The sequence below is a fragment of the Chaetodon trifascialis genome, chromosome 13 (genome assembly GCF_039877785.1).
Source record: "Chaetodon trifascialis isolate fChaTrf1 chromosome 13, fChaTrf1.hap1, whole genome shotgun sequence".
Taxonomy (NCBI): Eukaryota; Metazoa; Chordata; class Actinopteri; order Chaetodontiformes; family Chaetodontidae; genus Chaetodon; species Chaetodon trifascialis.
In genome coordinates, this window is record NC_092068.1 from 14824409 (window position 1) to 14850777 (window position 26369).

At 42.5% G+C, this 26369-nt stretch overlaps 1 protein-coding gene and 1 long non-coding RNA gene across 2 annotated transcripts in view; one reads left to right on the forward strand and one right to left on the reverse strand.

Moving 5' to 3' along the window:
* The first annotated feature begins 174 nt into the window (after positions 1 to 174).
* loxl4 (lysyl oxidase-like 4) lies at positions 175 to 24761 on the forward strand. The gene is made up of 15 exons (XM_070976982.1): positions 175 to 255; positions 1440 to 1779; positions 2754 to 3055; positions 3139 to 3353; positions 10456 to 10494; positions 10957 to 11170; positions 11263 to 11440; positions 16468 to 16622; positions 16709 to 16876; positions 17348 to 17510; positions 17600 to 17843; positions 18887 to 19002; positions 19316 to 19452; positions 21876 to 21987; positions 22075 to 24761. The coding sequence occupies exons 2-15, from the start codon at positions 1464 to 1466 to the stop codon at positions 22143 to 22145; spliced, it is 2430 nt and encodes an 809-aa protein (XP_070833083.1). The 5' UTR covers positions 175 to 255; positions 1440 to 1463; the 3' UTR covers positions 22146 to 24761.
* Positions 3215 to 26369, reverse strand: part of LOC139340884 (uncharacterized) — a 46736-nt gene continuing 23581 nt past the window's right edge. The window contains exon 5 of the long non-coding RNA XR_011602970.1: positions 3215 to 3325. This is a non-coding gene — a long non-coding RNA (uncharacterized lncRNA). The remainder of the gene's footprint in view (positions 3326 to 26369) is intronic.

Genomic DNA, 26369 nt, shown 5'->3' on the forward strand with positions numbered 1-26369 from the left:
GGAACTTTATCATGACAGTTAGGTTGCAATCTAATGAACCAGCTTTACATTTTAGCTTTTGAGTGGAATCAAAGCCTCCATATGAGAGAAAGAGAGAACAGGAGGAAAGTGGGAGGGAGGGAGGCAGGGATATATGGAGAAGGAGGGAAGAAGGGAGGATTGACTAAGGAGAGCTTTTAGTAGACACACTCCTTCACTCAGTCATTCTCCCCTTGCCAGTGACGTCCACCACTGCAAACATTTGCTGCCTGCCAGGTGAGTGAACTTTCACCTTCCCCCTTTATGCTTTTCTTCCTAAAGAATATTTTATTTTCACTTGCTTGCTTCTCAGTTATTCTTATTTATTTCTTTATTTTTTGGTACATCTGAGTGTGTGTGTTTGTGTAACAGGTGTTTTAAGAGTTGAGATGCTTTTCTCCCCTCTGGATACTTTAACCAGATTAATTTAAAAAAGAATAGAAAAAAGCTGTTAGCTATAATGTTATAATGTTGCCAAAGTTGACACATTTAGAGGAAAAACTTGTTTGACATTTTGTTGTTACTCTGTATCAAGCAGAAAGAAAACATACAGAGTATAAGTACATAAGGCATTATGCAATACATGCTACATTTACTCACTAAGATTTACTGAGGCCCGTCTCCGTGCTTGTTGCTGGTTTGTTGCTTTGTAATTTTATCATCACAGCAGACAAACAGATTTTGTGTATTTTATGCTCAGTGTTGTCCTGTGGCCTGCCGTGATTTAATGTTGCAGCGTCTGCCTCCACCACTGCGTTCTTGTTTGCCTGTATCTCTTGTTAACCTCCAGTTAAAACCTGCCTCCTGCTTCTGTCTGCTTAGCCTTGGGGAATGGTAATTCACATCAATTGCAACACAAAAGTGCGCCGGTGTAGCTCTAATTATATGCCTATGTTTGACATGAGTGAAAAGCATTCATTTTATGTGTTTAGGCTTCCATTGCATGGCTGCAAGAAGTGATTAAAATCAAATATGGGACGATGAAACAACTTTCATGTCTCTGATTGTAAGCAGATAAGCTACCACTGCAATGGCAACTGTCTCATTTACACAACTCTTGATAACACTGAAGTGCACCAGCAGCTGAATTCTGCCTCCAGGACTATTTTGTCCAGAGGATGTCACCGTTGGGCCGTTTAATATTCAGGCCCCTGGGCTGCCTCCTGGCCGGCTGTTTGATTGACTTGTGTTAAAGGGAATTACTCAGTCTTAATGCACACAGGATGTATCTGAAAGTGATGATAGATGTTTCTCATCAAGAGAAAATTAACCCGCAGCTCTAATGTGGCTGCTTAATTGACAAGCCAGTTAAATGACTCCACTGGTCAATTTAACAGATGTGAATAAAATTACGTACAACATGGTCAAATTTAGGAAGAAGAACAGGCTGACTCATATAGTGTTTCGACCTTTGTCTGCAGACGGACCCCCTCCTCTCAGTCACGATGGCCGGCACCCTCTGCTTGAGCTTCCTCCTCTTCTTCCTGCTGCTGACTCTCTCCTGTCCCGCTCGCGCTGAACCGCGACGGACCACGACCTCCCAGCGCAGGGCGGCTCGCGCACCAGCCGCCAAGGTGCGTTTGGCCGGCAACTATGCGCGAGAACCGAACGAAGGGCGCGTGGAGGTGCTGCACAACAACACCTGGGGGACCGTCTGCGACGATCAAGTGGACATCAAATTGGCCAACGTGGTGTGTCGAGAGCTGGGCTACCAGGCTGGTGTAACGTGGGCACATAGCGCAAAGTATGGAGAGGGAGCGGGTGAGAGCACTTCCTCTACCAAATTACAATGGAGAGACTTTTGGTTGTTCGAATTTTACTGAGCAAAGGTGAAATGTCACCACTTGCTTGTAAATCTGACTTTACAATCTGACTGGATGTGTGTGACAAGGTCTTGACATGTTGACATGTCATAGCAGGACAGCCACAGGTGTAATTAATAATATTAATAAGGGCTGCAGCCCATTTAGCTTTTCGAGCCTCAGAGCGCTGCTACTGTGCATTCTGGCTCACTGACAAAACTTACTGACATACTTTATTGGACCAGAGTCATTATTAATTGTATTAATTACACCCGAGGTTTTCATGCTATGCTGCGAAAAGGCCCATTAGATTAACAGTCATTGATTATTCATTATTATTTAAGATGTCTTATACTCAGGTAGCAGGTAGCCATATTGGATCAGTTTATCCAACCTGTCTCCTTCAGAAACTTCATTTCTTCCATGTACTTGCCCCACTACAAACTATGTGTATGGCCTTATAAAACGTCAACTGATTAAGACATCCAAAATAACTAACATCATAAAGTGACAAAGATAACTTGTTGTGGGACTGGAGTCTACACCTTGTTAAGGTCTCCTGGCAGGCTGGTAGAGCAAATATATGGGCCAAAAAACAGCATTTGTTTCAGAATAATGACGGCATTCGCTTGCCAGAGTTGTGCAACACTTGCTGTGGTTTATGTACGTTCTTTACTGCTGCTTTTAAATCCAAATTAAAGAGAAGGTTGAGTGGATTCAGGGAGCAGGATCTACAGCACCCTGCCTTGTAAAGCACCGTGTATCTACATGCCGCTAAGGTGCAACCTTAAATCAGCACACCAGTAAAAGTCAAGTGTTAGGTGTTTAGGACCTGATTCGGGCCCTTGTGTAGATGCACTGCCCAGTCTGTCTATTGAACAATCAATGAAAATCACAATGAATAAAGTAATGAATTGTTCATCCTTCCACAAGGCCCAATATGGATGGATAATGTACAGTGTGACGGCACAGAGAGGTCCTTGAAGGACTGCAAACACAACGGTTGGGGGGTGAATGACTGTAAACACTCTGAAGACTTGGGGGTGGTCTGCACCACTGAGCGCAGGCTGGATCAGACAGTCAACAGAGGCTACACCGCCGCCGCCAGGCCCAATGGCAGCCCCGCACCTCAGTGGCAGGGCCAGGTGACTTCCCGTGGGCATCCGGGATATGGCTATTATGGAAACGGACACCCACATGAGATCCCGAGGTTCCAAAGACACCATCACTACCCGGTATAGCAGTTTACTTCTCATACATTTCTATGTTTTTCTTGGAAAGACATATAACAGTGGATGTGATGCGCATCTTCCCCAAGGGTCACAGTAAGGTGCAAATCCAAGAGGTGCGTCTTCGTCCCATCCTTATGGCTACCAAGAGGAAGAGCCTGATTTCAGAGGGTGTGGTGGAAGTGAAGCATGCTGGGAGATGGAGACAGGTTTGTGACCTGGGTTGGAGTCTCAACAGCAGCCGGGTTGTGTGTGGGATGCTTGGCTTTCCAGAGGCTACAAAGCACAATGTCAAAACATACAAGTGAGTATGAATTTTCTGTGCTAGCTGCACTGAGAGCAACACAATTCACCTTTATGAACAAAAAATATTACAAAACACCGGGTTGTCGACTGTAGTTCAAAAGGGCAACACGGTATGTCATTCATCCCATTGTTAAGTGAATAAAAACACATCCTGGAGAATGAAAAACAACAGTGGCATCCCATTTAGAGCCACTTTGAGTAAAGGACTTCTTTTGGGCTTATCTTCCTCCCCCAGCCACTTCTTCCCCATGTCCCCTTTATTCCCCCTCCCTTCCTCAGACTCAGGATGATGATAAAGGGATCCCTGTCCCCTCTCTACTGCCCTTTCTCTACACCCCTCTCTAGGCAAATCACCTCTGCTCACCTCATTACCTCTCTCTCACTCTCTCTCTGATGCTATCTTCAGCTTGCAGCTCTCAGACAAAGAGCCTCACTTTAACTTTTAGATTCCCATGCTGAGGTGTAATATCACTGCTGATTGTGCTTTAACTCTCCCATCGATGCCATGTGTGAGACAGAGGTAGCTATTGGAGAACGGGATGAGTGTCTTTGTGAAGCCACTCGTCTTATTGGCAGGGCAGCCTCTGCAGGCTTGAGTCAGCCATGCATCTCTTCATTTCCACATCCTGCTCCACCACTCCAATAGTGACATGCTGCCTGTGTTTACTTGGATGACTGCATAGAACAATCGTGCCAATTCATCATAAATTTTGTCTCAAGGCAAAGTAATCAAAACAAAAGTTTCCTAGACAAAGCAAACTCTAAAATCAGGTTGAATTTAAAGGACAAATGTACAAGAATGACCAAGTATCCAATACCTGATTTTGGTGCTTTTGGCACATTTTGATACTCAACGTCTGCTTAGAGGAATACTTTCACATTTTGGAAAATGTACAAATTTGCTTTCTTGCCAGGTGTTAAATGAGAAAATACGTACTGTTCTGATAGCTGTACGGTCAGTGTATAGCTGGAGCCGGCAGTGGTTGGCTTAGCTTAGCACAAAGATTGGAAACAGGGGGAAACAGATAGCCTGGCTCCTTCCAAATATAACGAAATTGTCCAATATTTTGTTTGTCTAATCCTTAAAAAAAAAAAAAAAAAAAAATCCCTGCAGTCCTAGCATGCACGCATGTATACCCTCATGCAGACACTGTTCCAGTCAGACATGCGCTTAAACGCATTATATTTAGGTGTCTCATTTTGCCCCTTTAACACAAATCTACAGCACTTCTCCCACTGAAAAAAAAAACAAAAAAACACTGACAGTGGTTTTTGGGAAGGCTCTGCTCTTAAACCACAGGAGGACCACACATTAGCAGAGAATTGCTCTATTGCTATTATAAGAATGAATAGTGTCTGACCATTCGCTGTCCTTAGTGGAACGGGGACCCAGTTGGATCTCACTGCTGGAGAGCTGTCGGCTCTAGGTGATTCACAGTTTAGCTATTCCTTCCCTCTCTTGGCCGCGGTTATTCTGACTCAACTGGCGACAGACCGCAACATCTGCTCTGAACTGTAGGTGCTAGATTCTTCGTGCTACCGAAAGGCTGAAACTGTTGAGGGCTAACTTATTTGTTTTATAGACTTTTCGAACTTTATTGTCTTTACAAACATGCCCCTACTGACAATGACTCACTGAAAGTATTTCTGCATTGCACTTGAACCAAGCGTTCTCTGCTGAACTCTGTGTTATTGGGAACACAGTGATGCTATAACTGGATTCTATTGTCGGAGGAGGGCATCATCAGGCCTCATATCTTCAGTAATAAAAGAATGAGGTGTCATTGAACAGCCCGGCCTGACTCTGTACACCATCTGTACAGGATCATTTATTAGAGCGTGGCTTCCCCGCATTGCAGGTGTGATGCTTTTCATGCTTCTTTTCGATTTTCTATCGCAGCACAGCTTCGCCACTTAATGCAAAGATCGGTAGATGAGAAGTACAAGCAGTCGTTGAGTGAGGAATTAGATGGGTAGATTTGTATGACTGCAACATTAGAGATCTGGCGGCTCACCAAGAAGTGGGATGTGACAGAGGAGGACAGGACTGCTGTAGCTTGAAGGGCTTGGAGTGAAGCCTGCAGGGAATATGCTCACTGGCTGTTTCAGGATGTTCTTTTTAAATCTCCCCCTAAGGTCAAGGAAAGGGAACTTTAACAATAGCATATATATAGTATGTTTATCCAGCGTATCTGCTTATAAATTTACAGTGAAAAGTTTGGGCGAGCGTATGCTATTGTGTTGATTTTTTTATTGTGTGTGTAAATTATACGGCTCTGGCATGGAAGCGGTCCTGACTTCATCCTGGTTTGCTGTCCTGGCTATGACCTGGTGTTTTGCTGCAGCCCCAGCAGCTGTGCTGGTCTGAACCACCATGATGTGTTTGTTTCCAAATCTGTACCTGTTTTCTATCTCCACAGATGGATATTTGTTCTCTCCCAACATGTGTTTTTGACTTCGAAGTGGTTCTAGGTGCAAACATGCGTCTTAGCTGCCAGTGATACACTCGAGTTCTTTTACAGTATTTGGTTTCTAAAATCAGGATGAAACCCTGTCTTTGTTATTGTATTGGGATGTTTATATATAACCGGCAGTTATAAACAGAAGAGTCCTGGAAATGCAGGTAATGCTATTTCAGCCTTGACTTAGGGGTAATTGTAAGGATTGCACGCTGACTGAAACTGCCACTGTAATTATAATTACAAAATGTGAGTAGAGTCACAGAGAAACAATTGTGTTTGTGACAATATGATGTTCAGTTTTCATGTAACATCTTTCACTCCAATGGTTGCCAGAAAAGCTTCGGATTGTATTGTACGGTTTATCCAAATTTAGCCAGTGACACACCCCCCCGTTTCTCCACCTTGCTCCAAGTCTCTCAGTCCATTCTTAGAAATCCCGGACCATGCCATGTCTCTCGGCTCCCTGTGTCTCTTGGACGAGACTCTGAAGATGCTGTAATTACAGGTTGGTCAGGACCAAGGCTCTCCGGGGTTTCTGCTGAGAGTGAAAAAACACCCCCAATTATAGCTGTGTGTGTGAGAGAGAGAGGGAGTAAGACAGAGTTGGCGATGGAGGAGGAAGAGAGTAACAAGAGAACGAGGAGATGAACGAACAAGAGCAGCAGTCAGATGAGCCAGATTTTCGCTTGCTCGTGTGAAATATGTTCAATTACAGCTGCAGTTTGCAGTGCAGCCCGCTGTGTCAGCAGCTGTCTGTCTTCCGCTGTCACCATAGTGATTTGGGGACTTAACCGGCATTTTATGTTTAATTACGTTTCAGATGAAATTCTTTTACGTTGAGGGTATCATTTTCAGGCTTTTGGGTGACATTTTGTGTGACCGAGTCTGGTTTTCCTGTCTGATGTCTATGTGATCTTCCTCAATGACCTTCTCTATAATTTATTTTACCATCTTTTAATTTCTGTATGCATGCCAGTGGCTATTTTTGTGGCCCGGAACAGACTGTGGAAGCCAGCTTTCCGAAGTGAGTTGAACTGAGCATAGTGATTTCTATCAGCTCTCTCAGGGCAGTATGGAAATATTTTGCAACTATTTGACATGCGAGATCCTTTTCATAGATACTTGATGTAGGACAAAATGAAATCTTCTAAATTATAATGTGTTGCATGTTCTGTGTCATTTTTTTTAGATGATCATGAGGTCCACCCTTATGATAACTTCTGGTCCTGAAGAGAATATTTTCAAACACCCTGATGCCACCTAACAGACCAAATAATGCCACAGAAAAACCTTGGAAATCAAAGTTTAATGGTGGCTTAGCATTCTCAGTTCACCTGTGCAGGATATGGAAGGGCCAGCATTTCTAGGTTTTGCTCATTTTCACAGCAATAGATAGTGAATTTATTTGAAAGGAGCTGAATAAAGTTAAATATCATACTTAAAATAAGGTTTATACTGTGATGAAATATTCCCTGCTGCTAGAAAATACTGTTCACTATTCAAACAAGGTCTCCCTGTGGTCAGAACAGCTAAGAACGTGTCTTTAGTAGTGCAGGTGGTATTTCTCAAATCTGATTTGCACCCTGATCATTGATTTTTAAGAGACATTTTCCATGATTTTTAAATGAACAATAGATATAATGATATACTTGGAAATGAAGCCAGTGAGCAGTGTGAGGGTGATGAAACCCAAACAGTGGTGTAATGCTTGTCTTTTAACAGGTGGGTGGGACTCCCTATCATTACGCTGTGTTCTGTCGGCTCCACAACATGTGCTGGATACACTGTTTGACTGAGTGAGCGTGACGAATGCTCAGGAGGTCGAAAACAAACTTTTATATATATATATATATATATATATATATATATATATATGTGATAGTTATATCCTTCATAACTAAGAGAAAGACCTAAATGTTACCTGTTTGATTTTATATATTAGAAAAGTGCCAGTTAATGCCTTTTATTTCCCTTGAATGAAGTTTCATTAACAAACAGTGCCGTAATTCAGTCAAATGAAAGACCTGAAACGATCATTTATAGCCTGTGTAGTAGTCCTGTTGGTTTCTGAAGAGGGAAAATGGTTAGCTGATTGGTCTGTGGTGAGGTCACAGTCACAGACATGTTTGCCTCATGGGAAAATGTGTGTGTGTGTGTGTGTGTGTGTGTGTGTGTGTGTGTGTGTGTGTGTATGCTCCTCGCTGTCTATCCCTGATGATATGTTCCTGCAGAGCCACATGGTAGACACATTTAAGATATTTTACAAGTGTAATTCAAGACACTGTAAAGAACAAGTGTTAAATTCTATACAGTGTGTCGCAATTTACAGCAGGTCTCGTGACATCGCATGCAGCTTTATTTAGAGGCATGCACGTGTTGTAAAATTATGGGATTTTTTTTGTATCAAGTCAAATGTTTGATATAGCTTTGGAAGACTGTTTAAGCTACTGAGATTTAATTTACAGATGTTCATAGTTTAAGAACTTCATTGAGCCCCTCAGAGCTCAGTTTGTCCTTCAGATGGGCCTGAGCAATGACATAAAGTCTGTTTGAAGAGTGTTATTTAAAAATAGCATCTGCAATTAGCAAAATGCCTCTATTTGCTAAATTTGCTGAAAGTATACCTGTTTTTCTTACTAAATGCTAATGTTTTTGATGAGAGGTCTCTTCTGGCTCATTTACGTCTTACAACATCAGAAAACAAGTTGTTATGTGATTTTGGAAAGCGTTCAGTCAGCAGTCCATGACTTCACACATAACATCATGTCAATGACAATGATCCTGTTCATTCCAACATCCTCAGTTTGTTTTGCAAAGGTTCATGTCAGAAATTCAAATATTGACTCGCGTGTGCTTTTATGTAAATACCCTGAGACAGATTTGTTTCTTTAAAGGGGAATGCTGCTGAAATCAGGTATTTTCTAATGACTTTTTTCCCTAATGTGTCAGCAGCCACAAAAATGAAAACCCTTTAAGTCTCCCACATGTGTGCTGCCATGCTGTACATGTACAGCTTCACATTAAACTTGAAAACACAGATTGTGTGTGGGCTTTGCAAGATGTTTTAATTCAATTAATGTAATATAAGGGCACCTCACCAGCTCATTTTAAGAAATGCCAGTTGTAAGTGTGCACGTTTTAGAGCCTGATAAACAGCAAGGGCTACATATTCTGGACATTTGGTGGATGATCCACATGTTGAAATGCAGGACACTGAACCTCAAGTTGCTACTTATGGTCAGGTTGCCTTGCATCAGGGCTGCCATCAGGGTGTAAATAAGTGAATGAGAGGTAAAACTGAAGCTTTGGATAATGTCTCTAAATTATTTGATGCATTATGAACAGGACTTTCTTTTTTGTCCATTAACCATGATGATGCATTTTTGGCACCACCATAATATCTGTGATATAATGTACCAATAGGCTGATATATGGCTGATATTGAGCTCTTTAAAGTAGGCAGGAGTAGGCATTTCTGGCACAACGCGCCCTATTTCCACGGATGAATGCATGGAGAAAAGTCTGAGGAGGGCACAACTCCAGCCATGCTTGTAGTATCCGCAGCTTTTTTTTGTCAAACCGTTGTCAGTCAGGCTGTAGCGTGTGTATCTCTGAGTGTTTTGGTGTAATTGATGTGAATGTCGGTGATGGTGCATGCACTTTGCAGTGGTTTGAGGATGTCCTGACATGGTCTGTGTGGCATGTCTGCTTTGCGTGTCTGCCAAGAGAACAGAAGGCTTTCCTCTCCGCTGCTTTCCCGAGTAAGCCAGCCTACTTGCTGCATAAATCTTTATTTGGTTCTGGCATTTCTCGGACGTGCAGCGCAGCATAGTGCCAGAGTTTTTGTTTGTATATCGTGCTTGGTCAAACCCTGTTTTCCCAGAAATGTTGTACATCATTGATGTTGAATGTCGTGATTTTTTTGGCTGGTGTGTGGCTTGGGAGGTTAACAACATGGTTCAAAATATATTGCTTTTTTAAATCCTTTTATAGTTCTACATCCTGTAGTTATTTACATTGCAACAAATAAAGACAAGTACATTTTGTTTAATGTAAATATGGGTAATTTGGATAAAAATGAGCCAGCGGCACATTCCTGTTGACCATTTATTCTTATGTTGGTGACAGGAAGTAGTTCACCAACATGACACTGGCGACAAGCAGCCCACAGTCCAGATGGAAATATATGCTACTGAACCTATAAAGCAAGAAAGAGAGATGGAAAGTGAAGTTGCTGAAAGAGAACAAGAACAGAACATTCTTCTTTAAACTGTACCAGTCATCACCATCAATAAGCCTAATTTTACACTCACGGCAAAGCCGCATGCACAAGTCACTCTGATTTTATATACAAAAGTTCTATTTGGAGCTTTATGATTCTTTTTTTTTTTTTGATAAAGTCAGCGTCTCAGCTGTAAGACAACCTTTTTGTATGTGTTTGTGGCATAAATCCCTCCTGTGTGGCCAGGTTACATATAAAACAAACAGCAGATGTTACAGCATATCCTCCTGTGTCTACATCTTTGCATGAGAAACTGGTCACCCAGGTCACCTCACAGGGTGATGTCAGTAACCTCAACAAATATACGGATGTTGTAGAACTAACGTCCGTCTCTGCTCTTTGTTTTTTTTTTAAAGGAAAATATGGGATACCAAGGTTGCGGATCCTTCAACAAGGTAAGATAAATACAATTATTCCTCATAATGCCATATTTTCTTGTTTTGTAAATCTGTGAGATACTGGCAGACCTGACGAGTTGAACTGAGCTTCTTTTTGAGTGATGGGGTCCAATGTGAACACATGACTTTCTGTCAAAGTTTTTACATGAGAGATTTAGAGTTCTTGTCTTTTCTTTTCTGGCTTTAAGTGGGCAGAGCTCACATTTTTGTGCACCAATCAGAGTTTAGCAACATCTGAATCAAAGTCTGATGAAAGTTGGAGGGGAGTTGTTTGCTTATGTTGCCAGCACGGTCAGTCAAGTATGATCAAACCAAACCCACACAGTCCTGAGGAGGTAGATCAGAGTTTTTTGAGTGTTGAACTCATAATAAACAATATCTATGTATGTTTTTTCTTTAATTTTGATGGTGCTAATTTAGTTGAAGAATGCATTACCAAAAGCTTTTTCTTCTTTGTAGATTGAGCCTCATGTCAAAGAAGAAGGGATTCTGGGTAGAAAAAGTTCACTGTCGGGGCACTGAGAACACACTGTCAGAGTGCCTTGCTCAGCTGTCAATCCCCCGTAGTCCCACCCCTTGTAAGAACGGGAGACATGCAGTAGTCAAGTGTGTACCAGGACCTCAGTTTGCTCGCATCTCCTCAGGAAGACCTCAAGCCCCATATCCAGTTGTGGTAAGATTTCTAAAGTTAGGGCTACACATTCACATAGTGTGTTTATGAAATGCATGTAAGCTGAGGTGTATTCTCTTTGCTGCCCTGTACAGCCTGTGCGTCTGAAGGCCGGCCCCAGGCTGGGCGAGGGTCGCGTGGAGGTGCTCAGAGAGGGAAAATGGGGGACCATCGTGGACCACATGTGGGACAGAACTGCAGCCAGCGTGGTGTGCAGAGAACTGGGCTTCGGTACTGCCAAGGATGCCCTGCAAGGAGCCTTTATGGGTCAAGGTGAGAGAAAAGTGCTGTTGCTCAGAGCAAAGGCTTTCACACAACTGAGGCTGGAAATTCTGGAAAACTCCACATTTAATCTTACTGTTTTGAGTCTGCAATTTGGTGTGACAGTGTTTATCATACGTCATGGTATTCGAGAGAAGACAGGAAGACTTTTGCAGCGTTTTGCTTATCTTTTGCTTATCTTAGAGGCCGCACCCGTCTGCCCTGCCTGATCAGATAATGTATGGGCTTGTGTGTTTGTCTGTCTGTGTATGTTACCTTGTGAAGCTGCAAATGTGTTGATTGCAGTATCTCCAGCTGTGATTACATGAGCACTGCGCCAGGCCTACCAGCTGCCCAAACACCATGCAAATGTGCATACACACACACTCTCACACAAAGTGTAATACTATAAGCTATGGTGGTTAACATTGGCATTTGGTAACTAAATCCACAGACATAATCTTGCTAGCTTCGTGCAGACTTTTCATTCATTCACTGAGTGCTGTGGTCATTTTTTCTAGGATTTTAAATTTCCAGCTTTGGTGATGCACAGATTCAGTCAGTCTCCAGCTGCGCCAGTGGTGTCTCCACCCTTACGAGATGTGAGAACGGTCTCCCCACGCCTCAGGCTAGGGTGTAGTCTGTAATCATACTGATCGAGATGAAATGTGGGATGACAGTCTGCTGGTTTAGCTGATCATACAAAGGATATTTTTGTATGTGTTGGATTAGTCGCTTTTACTTTTTAACCTCATATATTGATTTTTCTGCATATGATGTCATTCTTGCTACCTTTCTTTTTGATGAGTCCAGCAGAACTCAAAACTGGGAGACACTAAAGAGATTTATTTTGCACCAGGCCTCACACCCCATCTTGTCTGGTTTCAATCAGCACCTTTAGCCGTTGGGTCAGTGTTCAGTTTCATCTTGGTTCCAGCAGTCTGATGCAGAGGTGTTTAATTATAGGGGACAAAAAAAAGACAAAAAAAGCTTTCAGTTTTCATCCTAAAATAGGCTTTCCCTGATCTAGCCACAAAGCTACATTTGTGTATGTTCGTGTGCAAGTGCTAGCGTGTACTGTGCATAGACTGTCTAAGACGGACATAGTCTCTGAGACGTCACCCATAGGCCCCTGAAGAGCCAGTGTGAAGTTCAGTGACTTTGGCTCCAGTTGTCACCATCTTGGCAGGGTCTGACTCCTCCAAACTCATGGCTCATCCAAAAATGTACAAAGAAGTGGAGCTGAAGCTGGCCGAATGAAGCCTGGTTGTTGAAACCTAGCAGCTAACTGTCACTCAAAGCGGCCATGCCCATAATTATGCAGAACCTAAGGCTTTAATATAATTCAAACACGTGAGTTATATAAAAATTCTTCCCCTCCCCCCCGGACAGTCATGAACACTGAGCCAGCCCCAAGTGGCCATTTGAGGAACTACAGTTTTTAGATGTTCTTGGAGGTTACTGCTTGATATTGTATGGTTGTTAGTGTGTGATAAAATCATTCTCAGAAATATTAAGATGTGACTGTGTTTGATTTGACAAATGACAGGCTTACCCTGTACTTCTGTCACAACACTTCTGTCTCGCTCCTGGAAGTGCAGGTTTCCTATGCCGTGCTTCCTGGCCCTATTTTTGTGGTGGCAGCACACCCAGTGCAGGCAGCACTCCAACAGTTTGGTATTTTCCTGATCTTGAAGTTGCATTTGCACGCCAGTGTGGTATTTTGATGCCCAGCACAGAGCGCTCGGTGCACAGATGAGAACAAAGTCGGTTCTCACACGGGTGGGATGTGTAAATGCGTAGAAATAAGGCAATAATGCATAAAATGTGAATCAACAATTTTAATTAAGCACTCTGTCAATCAGTTGCTGCTCTGAAATTGGCTTGAGAAGTGCTACACCCAAGTGCAGTGCCATTATGCACAGCGTCCACTGTGTTTAGCTCTTAAATTACGTGGAAATGACACCAGGCTGCTCCAGAATAACTACACACACCTCTACATACTCATCAGACTGGTATTTTACCCATTTATGTGAGAGACATTGGATTAATCCTGTGCGTCACATCCTCATTTAAAAAAATGAGCTGTTCATGTTTTATTCTTGAAATCTATTACAAAGCAAATGCTGCTGTGTCACATTTTAAGTTATGATGGGACCATTTACAACATGAAATACAGCAGAATTCTGACTGCAATAGCATTGGATTGATGCAATCATAGAAACTGCTTCACCAAACTGTTTTTTATTATTTCCTCCTGTCATCATTGTACTAATTAACTGTTAAAAAACCCCCACCATCTGCCTCTGGCTGCAGATTTGTGGTCCTGTGTTCACACTGTGCTGCTCTGCACCATCCACTCAACAGTGTGGTTTCCTGAACAGGCATCTCTCCATTTGTTGACCATGCATCACTGTGATTGGCACAGCTGTTCCAGAGCAATAAGACCAGCGATGTGACAAGCTGAGAGTGTATTTATTAATCGCCAGACCCTTCAGATGTATATTCACCTTCACTCAACAGCCCGTTTGCACTTTGCTTTGCTGCAAAATCCCACACAGTTAGTGTGCAGAAGATATGATGCTTTGTGATTGTCCTCGCACAATTAAAATAAACTTCACATACATATACTTACGTATACACACCCATCTGCATGCACACATACATTACAGTAATCTCCCTCCATGTCTGTCATATATGCTGCCATTGCTGGTTGACTGGACTTCAAAGTCCTCTCACAGCTTCCTTTGTATAACATGCAGCCTGTTAGACATTTTACTGTGACATATAATTTTCCATGTGCTCGAACCCACATAAACACAGGCCTATATGTCGTTGGAAAAGGCCTAAATTAAACTCTTTCACAGAGCACTGAAAAAAGATATCCTGAAAGGGTGGTAAAATGTAGATTTGTATAAATGTTTAAGTTGTTCAAGTGAATTTCTCTTTAAAATCATTAGAGATAGACTGTAATACACACGTCATGCACTTGCTTTTTGTCCACAAGTGAAAAAAAAATCCTCATGGTTTCGATCAAATCTTTCAGTCAGCAGTCTGTACATGAGAGCGTTGAATTATTTCAGATGATCAAACATAATGTGATAAAGGATGTGGTCAATGGGCTGGTGGATGTGGTCTCACTCATCAGATTTGTTGAAACGCTTCCTTGCACATATGCACACTCGGAAGTGTGATGTACATGCACACACAAGCCACATTACCCTCCACTGCAATAAGTGAATTGTCATCATATAAATTGTTAGCCAGCTTCAACATCCTGTTGACAAAGAAAATATTACTTTGGTGCTAGGTGACTTCTAGCATGTAAAAGCCCACATGCAGACAGATTTGTTAGAAATGTACATGAATTTAGCAGTTGGCTAAGACGCAGATCTTTCTGATGACAGACGTTTTTGTTCGGGGCATAGAAAGAGACTTTCTTGGAAAGAAAAACACTACACACACTGCATTAATGTGCCTAAAACGGAGTGTAATTTCAGAGAGGAAAAGAACTGGGTTTCCCTTGTAACCGCTAACCAACTATTTGTGCTATTCTCAACAAGAATGCAACCAATTTAACCCTATTTCCATCCTTTAAAGTCAATTTTTTAATCTGTCCAAATGACCTGTGGCATCTGCCAATTCTAATTATATGGCAACACTTGTAAATACTGACTTTAAACTACCACATTTATATTCTCTCCTCTGTGTTGCTCTCATAGTTGTATCTGCTGTCAATCTTAGACATTTAATGTTGAAGTTCTTGGAAATTAATGTCAGGGAGAATGAATGAAAGTGATAAAAATATTCTAAGCTCTGTTCAGACTCCATCTGCCAACCCTCTAAGTCCCATCATCATTGCGTTTATCATCATCATCAGTGATTTAAATTAAAGGGACGGTGTTTCTATTTTCTTTCTTGACCAACATTGTTATTTTAAAGTGTAATTTTGCCATATACGTGTAATGCACCATACGTACAGAAGGGAGCGAAACACCCTGAGTGCCTGCACTGTATGTGTATGTGTGCATGTTAAGTGTGTGTGGCCAATTTCTTGGAATTTATTTTGGGTTTCCGTGGATTACCAAAACTAAGATTTAAATACAGCATGTCATGATCCCTCAAGTCGGCCCCGTGTTTGTCTTGATAACTTAAACAGCGGGAGTTTGGATCTAGTTTGTGGCCTTTACCATACAGATAGAGGAAGTGGTTTGGATGTGTCTTTTTCATACGTGTGAACCCACGCTTGGTGACCAGCATGGAGGCAGGCCTACAATCTACCAAAACCAACACAGAGACCGATTGGGTTTGGCTGCAATCTGGTCGCCACCATTTCAGTCATCTTCTTTTTCACCCTTCTCTCTTGGTTTTCCTCATTTTCCCCCAGCTTTAGTGGCTTTGGTTGTGTTTATTTCAATACAACCTCATTGGCAAGTTTGTTGTTTGTGCCTTTTGTTTTAAGAAAACACAGAAGCCATAGTTTGCTCTGTGTGCTCATATGCTGCCATCATGGCAGCAGCTGTTCCTCTCACAAAATCTTAAGCTTTTTTCCACCATCTTCTATGTTGTTTAGAGATTATCTGGTTCTAAGCAAATGGTACTAGCGAAAGTCTTGTATTTTGTTGAGGCAGATTTGGTCTTGTTTGCTCACCCAGGGTGGTGGACTACACACAGTGTTGTTTTTGTTGTGCCTAAAGCAACAGAATGATGGAAATGAGGTGTGACAGATCCCCAAAGTAGATGTTGGTGGTTCTTCTGCTTGGCTTGCAGGAGTGTTTGTCATGACAACTTTTCATTGTTGGTTTGGTGATAAAGTCAAGAAAGAACATTTTAAAGAGTAAAGAGTCTTTTATGTGTGTGTGCTCCTTTGCGTGATAAAGTCTGCTAATCTTATTGTGTCTATGGTGGGCGGCTCAAAGCAGTACACAAGAAATATTGCTCTATAGTTATGTCCATGTTCTTTTGGTATCTGTGTTTTCCCTGCTTTATTTTTATCAGCGGAGTCTTTAAATGTACCACATCTCCTCCTCCCTCTCCAGGCACAGGACCTATCCATATGAACAGTGTCCAGTGTATGGGGTCAGAGCGCTCCATCCTGGACTGCTACTTCCAGGAAGTCCAGCCGTGGACATTCAAACACAGCCAGGATGCCTCAGTACGCTGTAACGTCCCGAAGACTGGCATAGAGAATACGGTATGAAGACTACACGATCACAAGACTTTCATCTTTCACCGATAGCAAATCACCCATTTAATCCCTTTAATCTAATGGATTCCCAGGTGCGGCTAGCAGGTGGTAGAGTGGCATCAGAAGGCCGTGTGGAGGTGTTGATGGAGGTTGGGGGTCGTAAGCGCTGGGGCACTGTCTGTAGTGAGAACTGGGGCATCAACGAGGCCATGGTGGTATGCAGACAGCTTGGCCTGGGCTTTGCTGCTAGTGCTCATCAGGTAACAATCCCCCGACTGACACAACATCCGTAACTGAGGTGAAGGTGGCAGCAAGCGTGCCATTTGATCTCTGATTGTAGCGCCACCCCTTAACCTGAGTAATCTGAGTAAAATGACTCAACATACACCCAGCAGCTTTTCAGATCATCACTAACTTAAATTATGGGCATGGTGTCCTGATGGAACAAACAAAGCAGCTCTCCCAGCTCTCAACCAATCAGTGTCATTTTGAAAATGTCAGATAACGGCGGTCAGACGCATCATTTCTCCAAGATTTGTCAAAATCCCATCAGCAGTGTCTGAGTTATTGATGAAAAAACAAACAAAAGATGTTTAAACAAATGAGCACATGGAGGCCAATCCATAGTCACAACCCCAGTATTCACTGTGGTGGACAATGAGCTATGATACTGCTCATTGATAGAAAACCTGATGTCCTGTAACCCCACCCCCACACCCACCCTTTGACAGGAGACCTGGTACTGGTCCGGTGACCCAAATGCAGCTGATGTGATTCTCAGTGGAACTCACTGTGTGGGCACAGAGTTTTCGATTCAACAGTGTCGCCGCAACAACCACGTGCATTGTCCTCGAGGAGGTGGAAATAAGGCCGCCGGGGTCAGCTGTTCAGACAGTAAGTCGAGCTATCTTACTGCAGCTCCCCATCTCCACTGCTGCTTCTTAATCTGTGATTCCTAACCTCTTACGTCTAACCTGCTTCAGCGGCACCTGACCTCGTTCTGGATGCCCAGCTGGTCCAGGAGACAGCCTACCTGGAAGACCGACCCCTCCACCTGCTGACCTGTGCTAATGAGGAGAACTGTCTGTCCTCGTCTGCTGCCAGGATGAACTGGCCTTACGGACACCGACGCCTGCTGCGCTTCTCCTCCCGCATCATGAACCTGGGTCGGTCCGATTTCAGACCCAAAGCAACAAGAGAGAGCTGGACGTGGCACCAGTGTCACAGGTAGAGTCTATGTAGGCCTTACGTTGCTTAGGTGTGTAGGTTGCTGCAATGGAAAAAACTGTTGAAATACTTGCTATTTGTGGGATGTTGTGGTTGCCCTTGTGGTCATTCCAAGTGTTTTTTGGGAAAACTGTGGTTTAGAGTGTCCTGGACACGGGTGAACTGTGTCAAAAATATTCTGCCAAACACCTGTTCCTCGTGCTAAATTGCTCGTACATGCATCAATGACATAGCTCCCTCCACGTTGAGTAATTTGAGTTATATTTAATATAATTGCATTCAATTGCTAGCAGGAAAGAAAACATACTGAAGTGTGATCTGTGCGCCAGTGAACATATGGTTTGACGAGGGCTCTGCAGGTAGCATGCAACACGGGCATAAAACACAAGAGCCTTTGTCTGTCAGCTCTCAGCAGCATTTTGTCCATTCGCTTTAAATAGATGAAATATTGTCCCCAGGTCTGCTCTTAACACATTCCACTCTACCTCCCCGTTTGCTCCCCTCAGTAAGTTAGTTTCTTGTCAGATGACGAGAGCACTTTCAGGCCTGTCGTCATGAGAGAAGAAGGAGCCGTTTGAAGGCCACAGTATTGACTGTGTGAGATGTGTCCCTGTGAGTTACGGGTGGCCTGAAACAGTGTTGTCATCTCTTCTGATTCATTAGCCGCCCGGCAGCACGTGTCTGTGGAAATGACGGTTGAACCAATCCAGTTACCACAGGGCGGGTGTAATACAAGGGACAGGGTAGCCCATGCTCGGTCAGGTCCGCCTCAGTTTGTTACAACAACACTTCAGAGCTATGGGTGTGTGTTTCAAAGCCTTCCATTCACTCTGTATGAGTAAACAGCTCAACCAAGCTGGCGCTAAAACAAGCTTCTGTGAGAGGTGTTACGGTGACACCCACACTCGTGTTCGAGCAGTGAGGTCATTAGGCGACAAGCCATAGGGAGCCAGTGTTCAGTTAGCGTAAATACACACACTCATGGACATACAGACACACACACTTACACACTCTCACTTGGATTTTCCCTTCTGTCGTCTCAGGCACTATCACAGCATCGAGGTGTTCACCCATTACGACCTGCTGACTCTGAACGGCACGAGGATTGCAGAGGGACACAAGGCCAGTTTCTGTCTGGAGGACACATACTGCCCTGATGGTAATGCTGTTCACCACTATTCATGAGTCCCAGTAAAATACTGCTTCCCATTAGTGACAGGAAATTAATATCAATATTTCAGCTGTAGCTATTTTTACTTTGTGGTTAATGTATTAGATCACTGCTGCTGTTGTTCGTTCACTCCCCATTTACTTGTTATATCATGGATGAAATAACTCATGAAGAAGAAGTGTTCATGTAGTCAACACAATCCAGGAAGCTAAAGGCTCTGAGAAATAACAGGGAGTGCTGAGCATCAAATGAGCTTTGATGCAGTGATTGATAATGTTGCTGGTCCGTGTATGTGTGTTAGGCCTCCAGAAGCGGTTCTCCTGCTATAACATGGGTGATCAGGGCATCTCCGTGGGCTGCTGGGACACGTATCGCCACGATATCGACTGCCAGTGGATTGATGTGACAGATGTACGGCCAGGAGACTACATCTTCCAGGTCAGAAGTCATTTTGTCTTCCTCATGTCTCCCCTTTTGCAGTCTGGGTACATTTCAGAAGAATTTTTTTTCTTTGATTTTGTTCCCTTTGGACAGAGCCAGACTTGCTGTTTCCCCATTTCCAGTCTTTTTGCTAAGCTAAGCTAACTGGCTAAAGATTTATAGTTAGCATACAAGGATGAAAGTGCAATCAGTCTTCTCTTCTAATACTCAGCAAGAAATCAAGCAACATATTTCCAAGACGTTAAACTATTCCTTTAAGACCGAAATTGAGTTTATGTGAGAGATGTTCACAGGCTCTTAAGGTGGACTTCCTCATGATTCGTTGGGGTTACTGTCTATTTCAGTACACCCTGCCTCATCACAGTCATCACCTCAACCATTCCTCTGTCTGTTATTACTTTGACCAGGGTCAATCAGCCGAGTCATTGTGGCTACCACACTAAAACACATCAAGGACTCGATCTCCCGTTATCCTGCATTTGTAGTTCAGACGACACCGTGGCATGCAGCAGCTCTCAGATGTCATGCTGCCAATTACCCCGCGGCTGTGCAGGACTGGTTACAGTGCACCTCACTGTCTGATAAGTACTGCTGTTGTCTGAGAGGTCACAATGTTTGTAATTACACTTCTCTGCTCTATTGAGGATGGATTTATTTTATTTACTCTTAACAGATGTGACACAAACATATACGTGCCGACTGCATGTATTTTAAGCATGTTGAGCGGGGTGTAATTATAAAGAAGTACATTGCTGCAGGACAATGTGGAGGCAGACAGAAGGAATGATAGAGGAGGAGAGAAATGGAGACCTGGAATGTGAAAAGGTCAGGGTTACATGAGGAGACCAGCACTAAAGGGACAAACCCAGATTTAACTGAGAAGAACAAGAGAGAGAAAAAAGAAAACACGAAGTAAGCCAAGGAGGGTGTTAGTTACTCACCAAGGCTGCCGAGTTGGAAAAATACAAACATCTTTTACAACAATGCTCCTTCTCTCTGCTGTGCTCTTTCATTTATCTGGTAAAGTGCACATGATGCTTGGCTCTTCTGATCCTGGGCTTTACAGAAACGTTCAGCAGGCCTACCCTTGAACCACCCACTGCTAATGAAACACACCAATTACCCAGATTAACTATTGCCTCCCTTTAGTCAAACAGCAGCAAGTCCCCCCTTCCATTAGGAACGGCTAATTTGCCACCAAGGAATTCCTCCTGCCCTGTTTTTATTTTTATTGCCACTTTCTCACTGAGCGACACATTCTGCTACTGAACCAGCCCTCAGCAAAATCCTCACACACTCTGGTCCAACGCTGTAATTTAGCCAGAAAAATTAAGAGACAGGACTTTTTGTGCATTCACTAAGTTTTTTAAAGTTATTTTTTTCGTGCAGTTAGCCTTCTTCTCCCTGTAGCTGTTTGTAACATGTACTTAAAGTGGGTGTAGCAGTTTACAGAGCAGCTATTAGAGTAAATGGCTTCTCAGTATTATCACCAGACCAGATTAAGAGAATGGTTGTATCAGCAGTTACAGAGCTGCTCAGCAAATGACAGACTATTAGTACAGTGTATGGCAGCAGTCGGAATAAGACTGATTTCAGACATATAAACATGCCTATGCATAACAACTCTATTGCAATAGACTTCAATTTCAGACTAATTCACTCCTTATTATTGCATACCTACAGTGTGTTGGTATGAGGAGCAGAGCACATCTCTCTGCAGAAACTGGGGGCTGCACTGTGGTACAACCACATTCCACGAACTTCAGCTGTAAAGTTGCACAACCTCTTATGCAGTTAGTTATCATGTTTTGTGTGGGAAGGCGAGTCTTTGGGACATGTTTTCATGCAAGTTATAAAATATTTTACGATGGGCTTTCCTTAATCTACCAGTATGTTTCGTGCTTTGCAGAACAAATGTTAAAAGCAAGTTTTTACCGTGTTGTATTCAGTCCATATGCTTGGCTGTAGACTACCAAGTGCACATAAGTCCATGAGAACGGAGGGTATAGTGTATTTATCTTTCCAAATAGGAATACTGTATGGAAAAGTCATCGAGCCTTTTATAGATGAGAAAAGGATTGACTATAAAAACAATACCAGCCTCTAGCGCTGTTTAATAACAGGCCCTCTAACAATTTTACATTCAACTGCTCTTTATTGAAATGGGTTTCTCACTGTGTGGAGAGAGAGGAGACTCTTTCCTTGTTTGACCATGTACCCAGCCAGCTGGGGATACAGTATTCGATTAAAGTGAGAACAACAAGGTGATAAATTCTCCCTGTTTCCTAATGAATGTTTGTTGCGATGAAGTACACAGCTGTACACAGCTGCAAGTCGTAAGGCCAGAGACGTGTGCCATTGTGATATTGAGTCAGTGCTTGCTGTCAGCAGATGTTGAGCATGACGGTGTGTTTTTGCAGGTGGAAGTCAACCCCTCAATGGACATGGCTGAGTCTGACTTTATGAACAATGTCATGAGATGCCGGTGCAAATACGACGGCCACAGAGCTTACATGTATGGATGCCATGCAGGTGAGGACAGAAAACTCTATTCCTCTTTCTCACTTCATCCCCCCCCCCTCTCCAGCCACTGATAGTTTTTTTCTTTTTTCCTTACAGGTGATGCATACAGTGCAGAGACTGAAGACCTGTTTGAGCACCAGAGGCAAATCACCAACAACTTTGTGTAGCCCCTCCCAGGGCCCAGTACGAAGGCCTTCCAGTGGGGCCCAGAGACTACTCAGGGTGGGCTGAGGTCGATGGCCCCAGGCCCTTGGGACCATAGGACCCACAATAACAGAGAACACACAAAAATGGCGCCTGTTCATCTCCTTGGCAGATGTGGATAAAATATCATATCACAGCAGCGACCATCGCAAAGACTCCATTGACAACAAGAGCAGAACAGGTGCCAGATGGCTCAACGTGTTTTTTTACTCTAATTAAGAAGATATTTTGTGAATGTGGATGACTGGAAACTTAAATTAGTTATTCAAAACATATACGCATAGACCTATAACTAATCTGTCACCAAGACAACGGAGAAGTAGGTGCTGTTAGGAAGTCTCATTCCCAGCCTCAAAAATCTGAGAAAAAAAAAAATATTGTGAGTTTGTGTAATTTCTGTTGCTGATTTAATTCACATGTAGCAAAAGTACTATAATTGGCAAATTCTTTACTTATTGAATCATTTGTAACTTGCGCTTTTACATTACTTCAATATTGGTGCTCTTTAACAATACTGTATGTCATTATATTAACCTCACTACATTTCAGGTGGACAGTGTTGTACAATTCACTCTGTTTTCTTTTACAGTTAATTAGGTATTTTAAAATTGCTTTGGTTTGAACGAAATCATTGTTTTATAAATTGAGCGACAAAGTTTTTCTTCTCATCTAGAGTAGGTAAGAAAAGGTCAAATGATTTTTAATGGAACAAAGCACTTTATCTTTTAAACAGCAGTATTCTAGTTTTGGCCCCACAATTTCTTAATTAGCTACCAAAATTGACTTTTCAGGGTGTTTATCTAAAGAATGCTCTACTATGTTTTACATTTCAGGAAGTGAAATATAAGGTTTGTGTTTAGTTTTCATATACAATGTACTATTTATGCTGTAACTTTATTTATTCATGGTCTTCACACATACTGTTAGCTCGTGTTTAACAATACTGAATTTTTTTTGTTTTTCTGACTTAATAACCAGGGAGAAAGTGATGTCGCGCAGTAGTTACAGAGCATAGTATTAGAGCGTTCCCATGATGCAGATGAATAACTGTTGATTTATTTTAGTTATTAAAACAACTGTAACTGTACAGTTTTCTCCTCCAGCCTCTCTAATGGGAGGGAGAACCGGCATGACAAAACCGCAGTATTGTGGTAGGCAGGCAGGCTGGGTTTTGAGAGCATATAAAAAGCCTTTTAATTACGTCTGTTTGGGTTAGACTTAAGGTTACGGTTAAGGTTAGGGCTATAGCATGTGCTTTATAAAGAAACACTATGGATTTGTTGCTTGTTGAAATCAGGGAAAGAGCAAGAATCCGGATTTCTATCTTTACACAAAGAAAGAGTTTCTGAGAGATTCAGTGAGGGAGACGGCAATAGAAAGAAGGAACGAGAAAGTAAGACAGAGGAAAAGAAGGGGATGGAGTTTGGAGAAAGACTTATGCAGACATACAGTTTTTACTACCAGAGCTGCCTTTTTGTAGGCAGCCATACAGAGACCACAGGCTGGCATTCTCAGCTCCCCAACGAGAACAACATGTTTGTCTGGGAGAAAAAATAAACTCCTCAATTCATGCTTCAACACCGTAAACAGTGACCTTATTTTCACTAAAGCTGGGCTTGCTAAAATATATCTTTCTGTCTTAACTAACTTCTTAGCTCCACACCAAACAATGATGCAACTCCATTTTCTTTACAGCATGGAACTTGTGTTAATCATGCTGTTTTACCCCACTCGTGTGTTTGATGTGTTGGGCTTACTGTCTGAGTGGTTAAACGTGTTTGGATGGTTTTCTAATGGACAGTTTCCAGAACACATTGTGGAAAGGACACGTCACTCATTTAGACAACTGTAGACTTCATTAGTTTCTTTAGCAGATCGCCTTCCTCCTCACTGGGCCTTCATCATTTTGACTCCACGAAGAAAGAATTTGCAGCTTTTTACAAGTGTTGAAGATACAAATGTCAGAAGATAGACCTGAACATCTAAAATGAGTGTTTGCTGATGTGCTTTTCTGTTGTTTTGTACGTGTGTACAGATGCTATTGACATATTACCATGGTCTGTTCTTTGTGTTATTTAAAAGTATATATCTTTCCATAGCTTAAGTTGGTTCACATTCACCACTCTCATCACATTACTGTATTTGTACCCACAGCACTGGGACAGTGTCTGCCATGGCCAGTCATGCTTTTACTTTCTCCTTAAAGCTGAGAGTGTGAGCTACGTGGTGCTTATGTACAATCACATTCATAGAAAGCTGTGCTCTCAGGGACTTTTAACTCATCTAAAGAGTAAAAATTACATGTCATTTGATGTGATTTAGGTTGCTTTTAGCTGTGATGCATACATGATGACACCAAATGAACTGCAGCTGTATTTTTTTTGTTTTTTGTCAGTGCTATTACAAAAAGTATTCTGTACCCACGTGTTTTATTTTGCAGGTAAAATTTTAAGGTTGTGTTTTTTCCTCAAGGATAACTGGATAGACACTGACTGAGTCAGAAGCAAATTTCAGTTACAGAACAAATCACAAGCCATTCATTCATCATTACTGTGAATCAATAAAACTTCATCACTCTGCTTCCTGCCTCCTTCTTGCTGTCAATTCCTGACACCGCACAATCTTTGTTGATGAGAAAGTGGCCTGAATTTTATGTTTTCTCTGCATCGAGAAGCAGCGTTTTCCCTCCACCTGCTCTGATACATGTGAGCAATTTGTCCAAACTGGTTACTCAAGGACTTTGGGTTCTTGGTTTCAGGACACTTAACGGCCGCTGGAACATTTTTTACAAGGTTTCCCCTAAAATGACTCGGCTACCCAAAGACAACCCTTTCAAGCTGTTAGACTTTCTGTGACTTAATCCTTTGCAAATACTGCCCCTGATGGGAACTGAGAAAATCGCCGAACCATTTCAGCAACAAAAATACACAAAGTGTCCAGGAATTAATGACTAAATTCAAGCATATCAAATCTGGTACAAGTGGGTGGAGTAATCAGCTATGTCTGGAAAGGAAATTTACTCTTAACAAAAGTCTGATTTGATCACAGCTGACAAGTCCACCCAGAAAGAAAACAGAGGAGCTGTGAAGTGGTCACTCGCTGGGATGAAACAGCTGCTGGGCAAACAGGAAAGGAGTACTTGAAAGCAGAGCACCTGGGTTCACGGCGTGTACTCCCTCACATTCAGCATCCTTTCATGCACTTTCAGCATACTTTCTTCCTCTAAACACACATGCAAACACACACATACTGTAAGCAGGCACAGTGGACTTCACAGATTATCTTGACTTTTATTAGGCCTTAAAATCTTTTCTTTTTATCCTTTTGAACTTTTGAACCTTTGAAAGTGCAATCCAGAGATAAAACCACTGAAAACATATCACTACCATGGAAAGAGCTCAAATTATCTCATCATGCTGGCAGACACCAGATACTAGTGTCTGGAACTTGCTTTAAGAGAATATGATTTTGTAAGTCAGAACTTGATTACATCTCCTGGAAGACTCATTCTTGTGCAGCGTGGACGTGTGTGGACCCATACGTCCAACGTTAAACCCAAGCAAATCACTCCATCAAGATGGATCAGAATAGGAGAAAGAAAACAATATGTGAAACAAAAAGAGAGAGTTGAGAAAATAAGACCAAACTCTGTTCATAAACACTCGGCCATGCAGTTCTCATTTTATCCTTACAGGCCCACTTCCTGTTTGCAGCACGTGTTTTTATTCGGGAGGCCCCATTGCCACCCCACCCTGACCTGATGGGGACCACAGACGGCTCCACAATGGAGACTGTGTGCACTCTCTGAATGACAGACCTGTCCATACAGGCTACAAGGAACCCCCCCCCCCGTCACCCCCACCCCGTCACACACGCATACAAACAAGTGGACTGCAGAACAGGTTTTCTCTTTTGGGAGCAGTGTTCCATGGTTTATACGGCAGACAGACATGATGGAGGATTTCAGTGATCAAACTTCAGATTATTGAGCAGGAATGTCCTCGCTGGAAGCCACGTGGCAGCTTTGATAATAGAAGCTGTCTGGTTTCACTTGGCCCCCATGATGGCTTGCTTTTTTATTACGTTCAGCGTGATGAGCTACTACTGTATAATCTACGAAGCTGATGAGAAGGCTCATTAGCGCGTTCGTCCACATGTAATTGGTTTACCTGCCTTCATTATTTTGT

Coding starts and splice junctions, on each gene's coding strand:
- loxl4 (XM_070976982.1), top strand. CDS start 1,464: ATGGCCGGCACCCTCTGCTTGAGCTTCCTCCTCTTCTTCCTGCTGCTG. Junction 19,003..19,315: donor GGACACATACTGCCCTGATG/GTAATGCTGTTC, acceptor TATGTGTGTTAG/GCCTCCAGAAGCGGTTCTCC. Junction 19,453..21,875: donor CAGGAGACTACATCTTCCAG/GTCAGAAGTCAT, acceptor GTGTTTTTGCAG/GTGGAAGTCAACCCCTCAAT.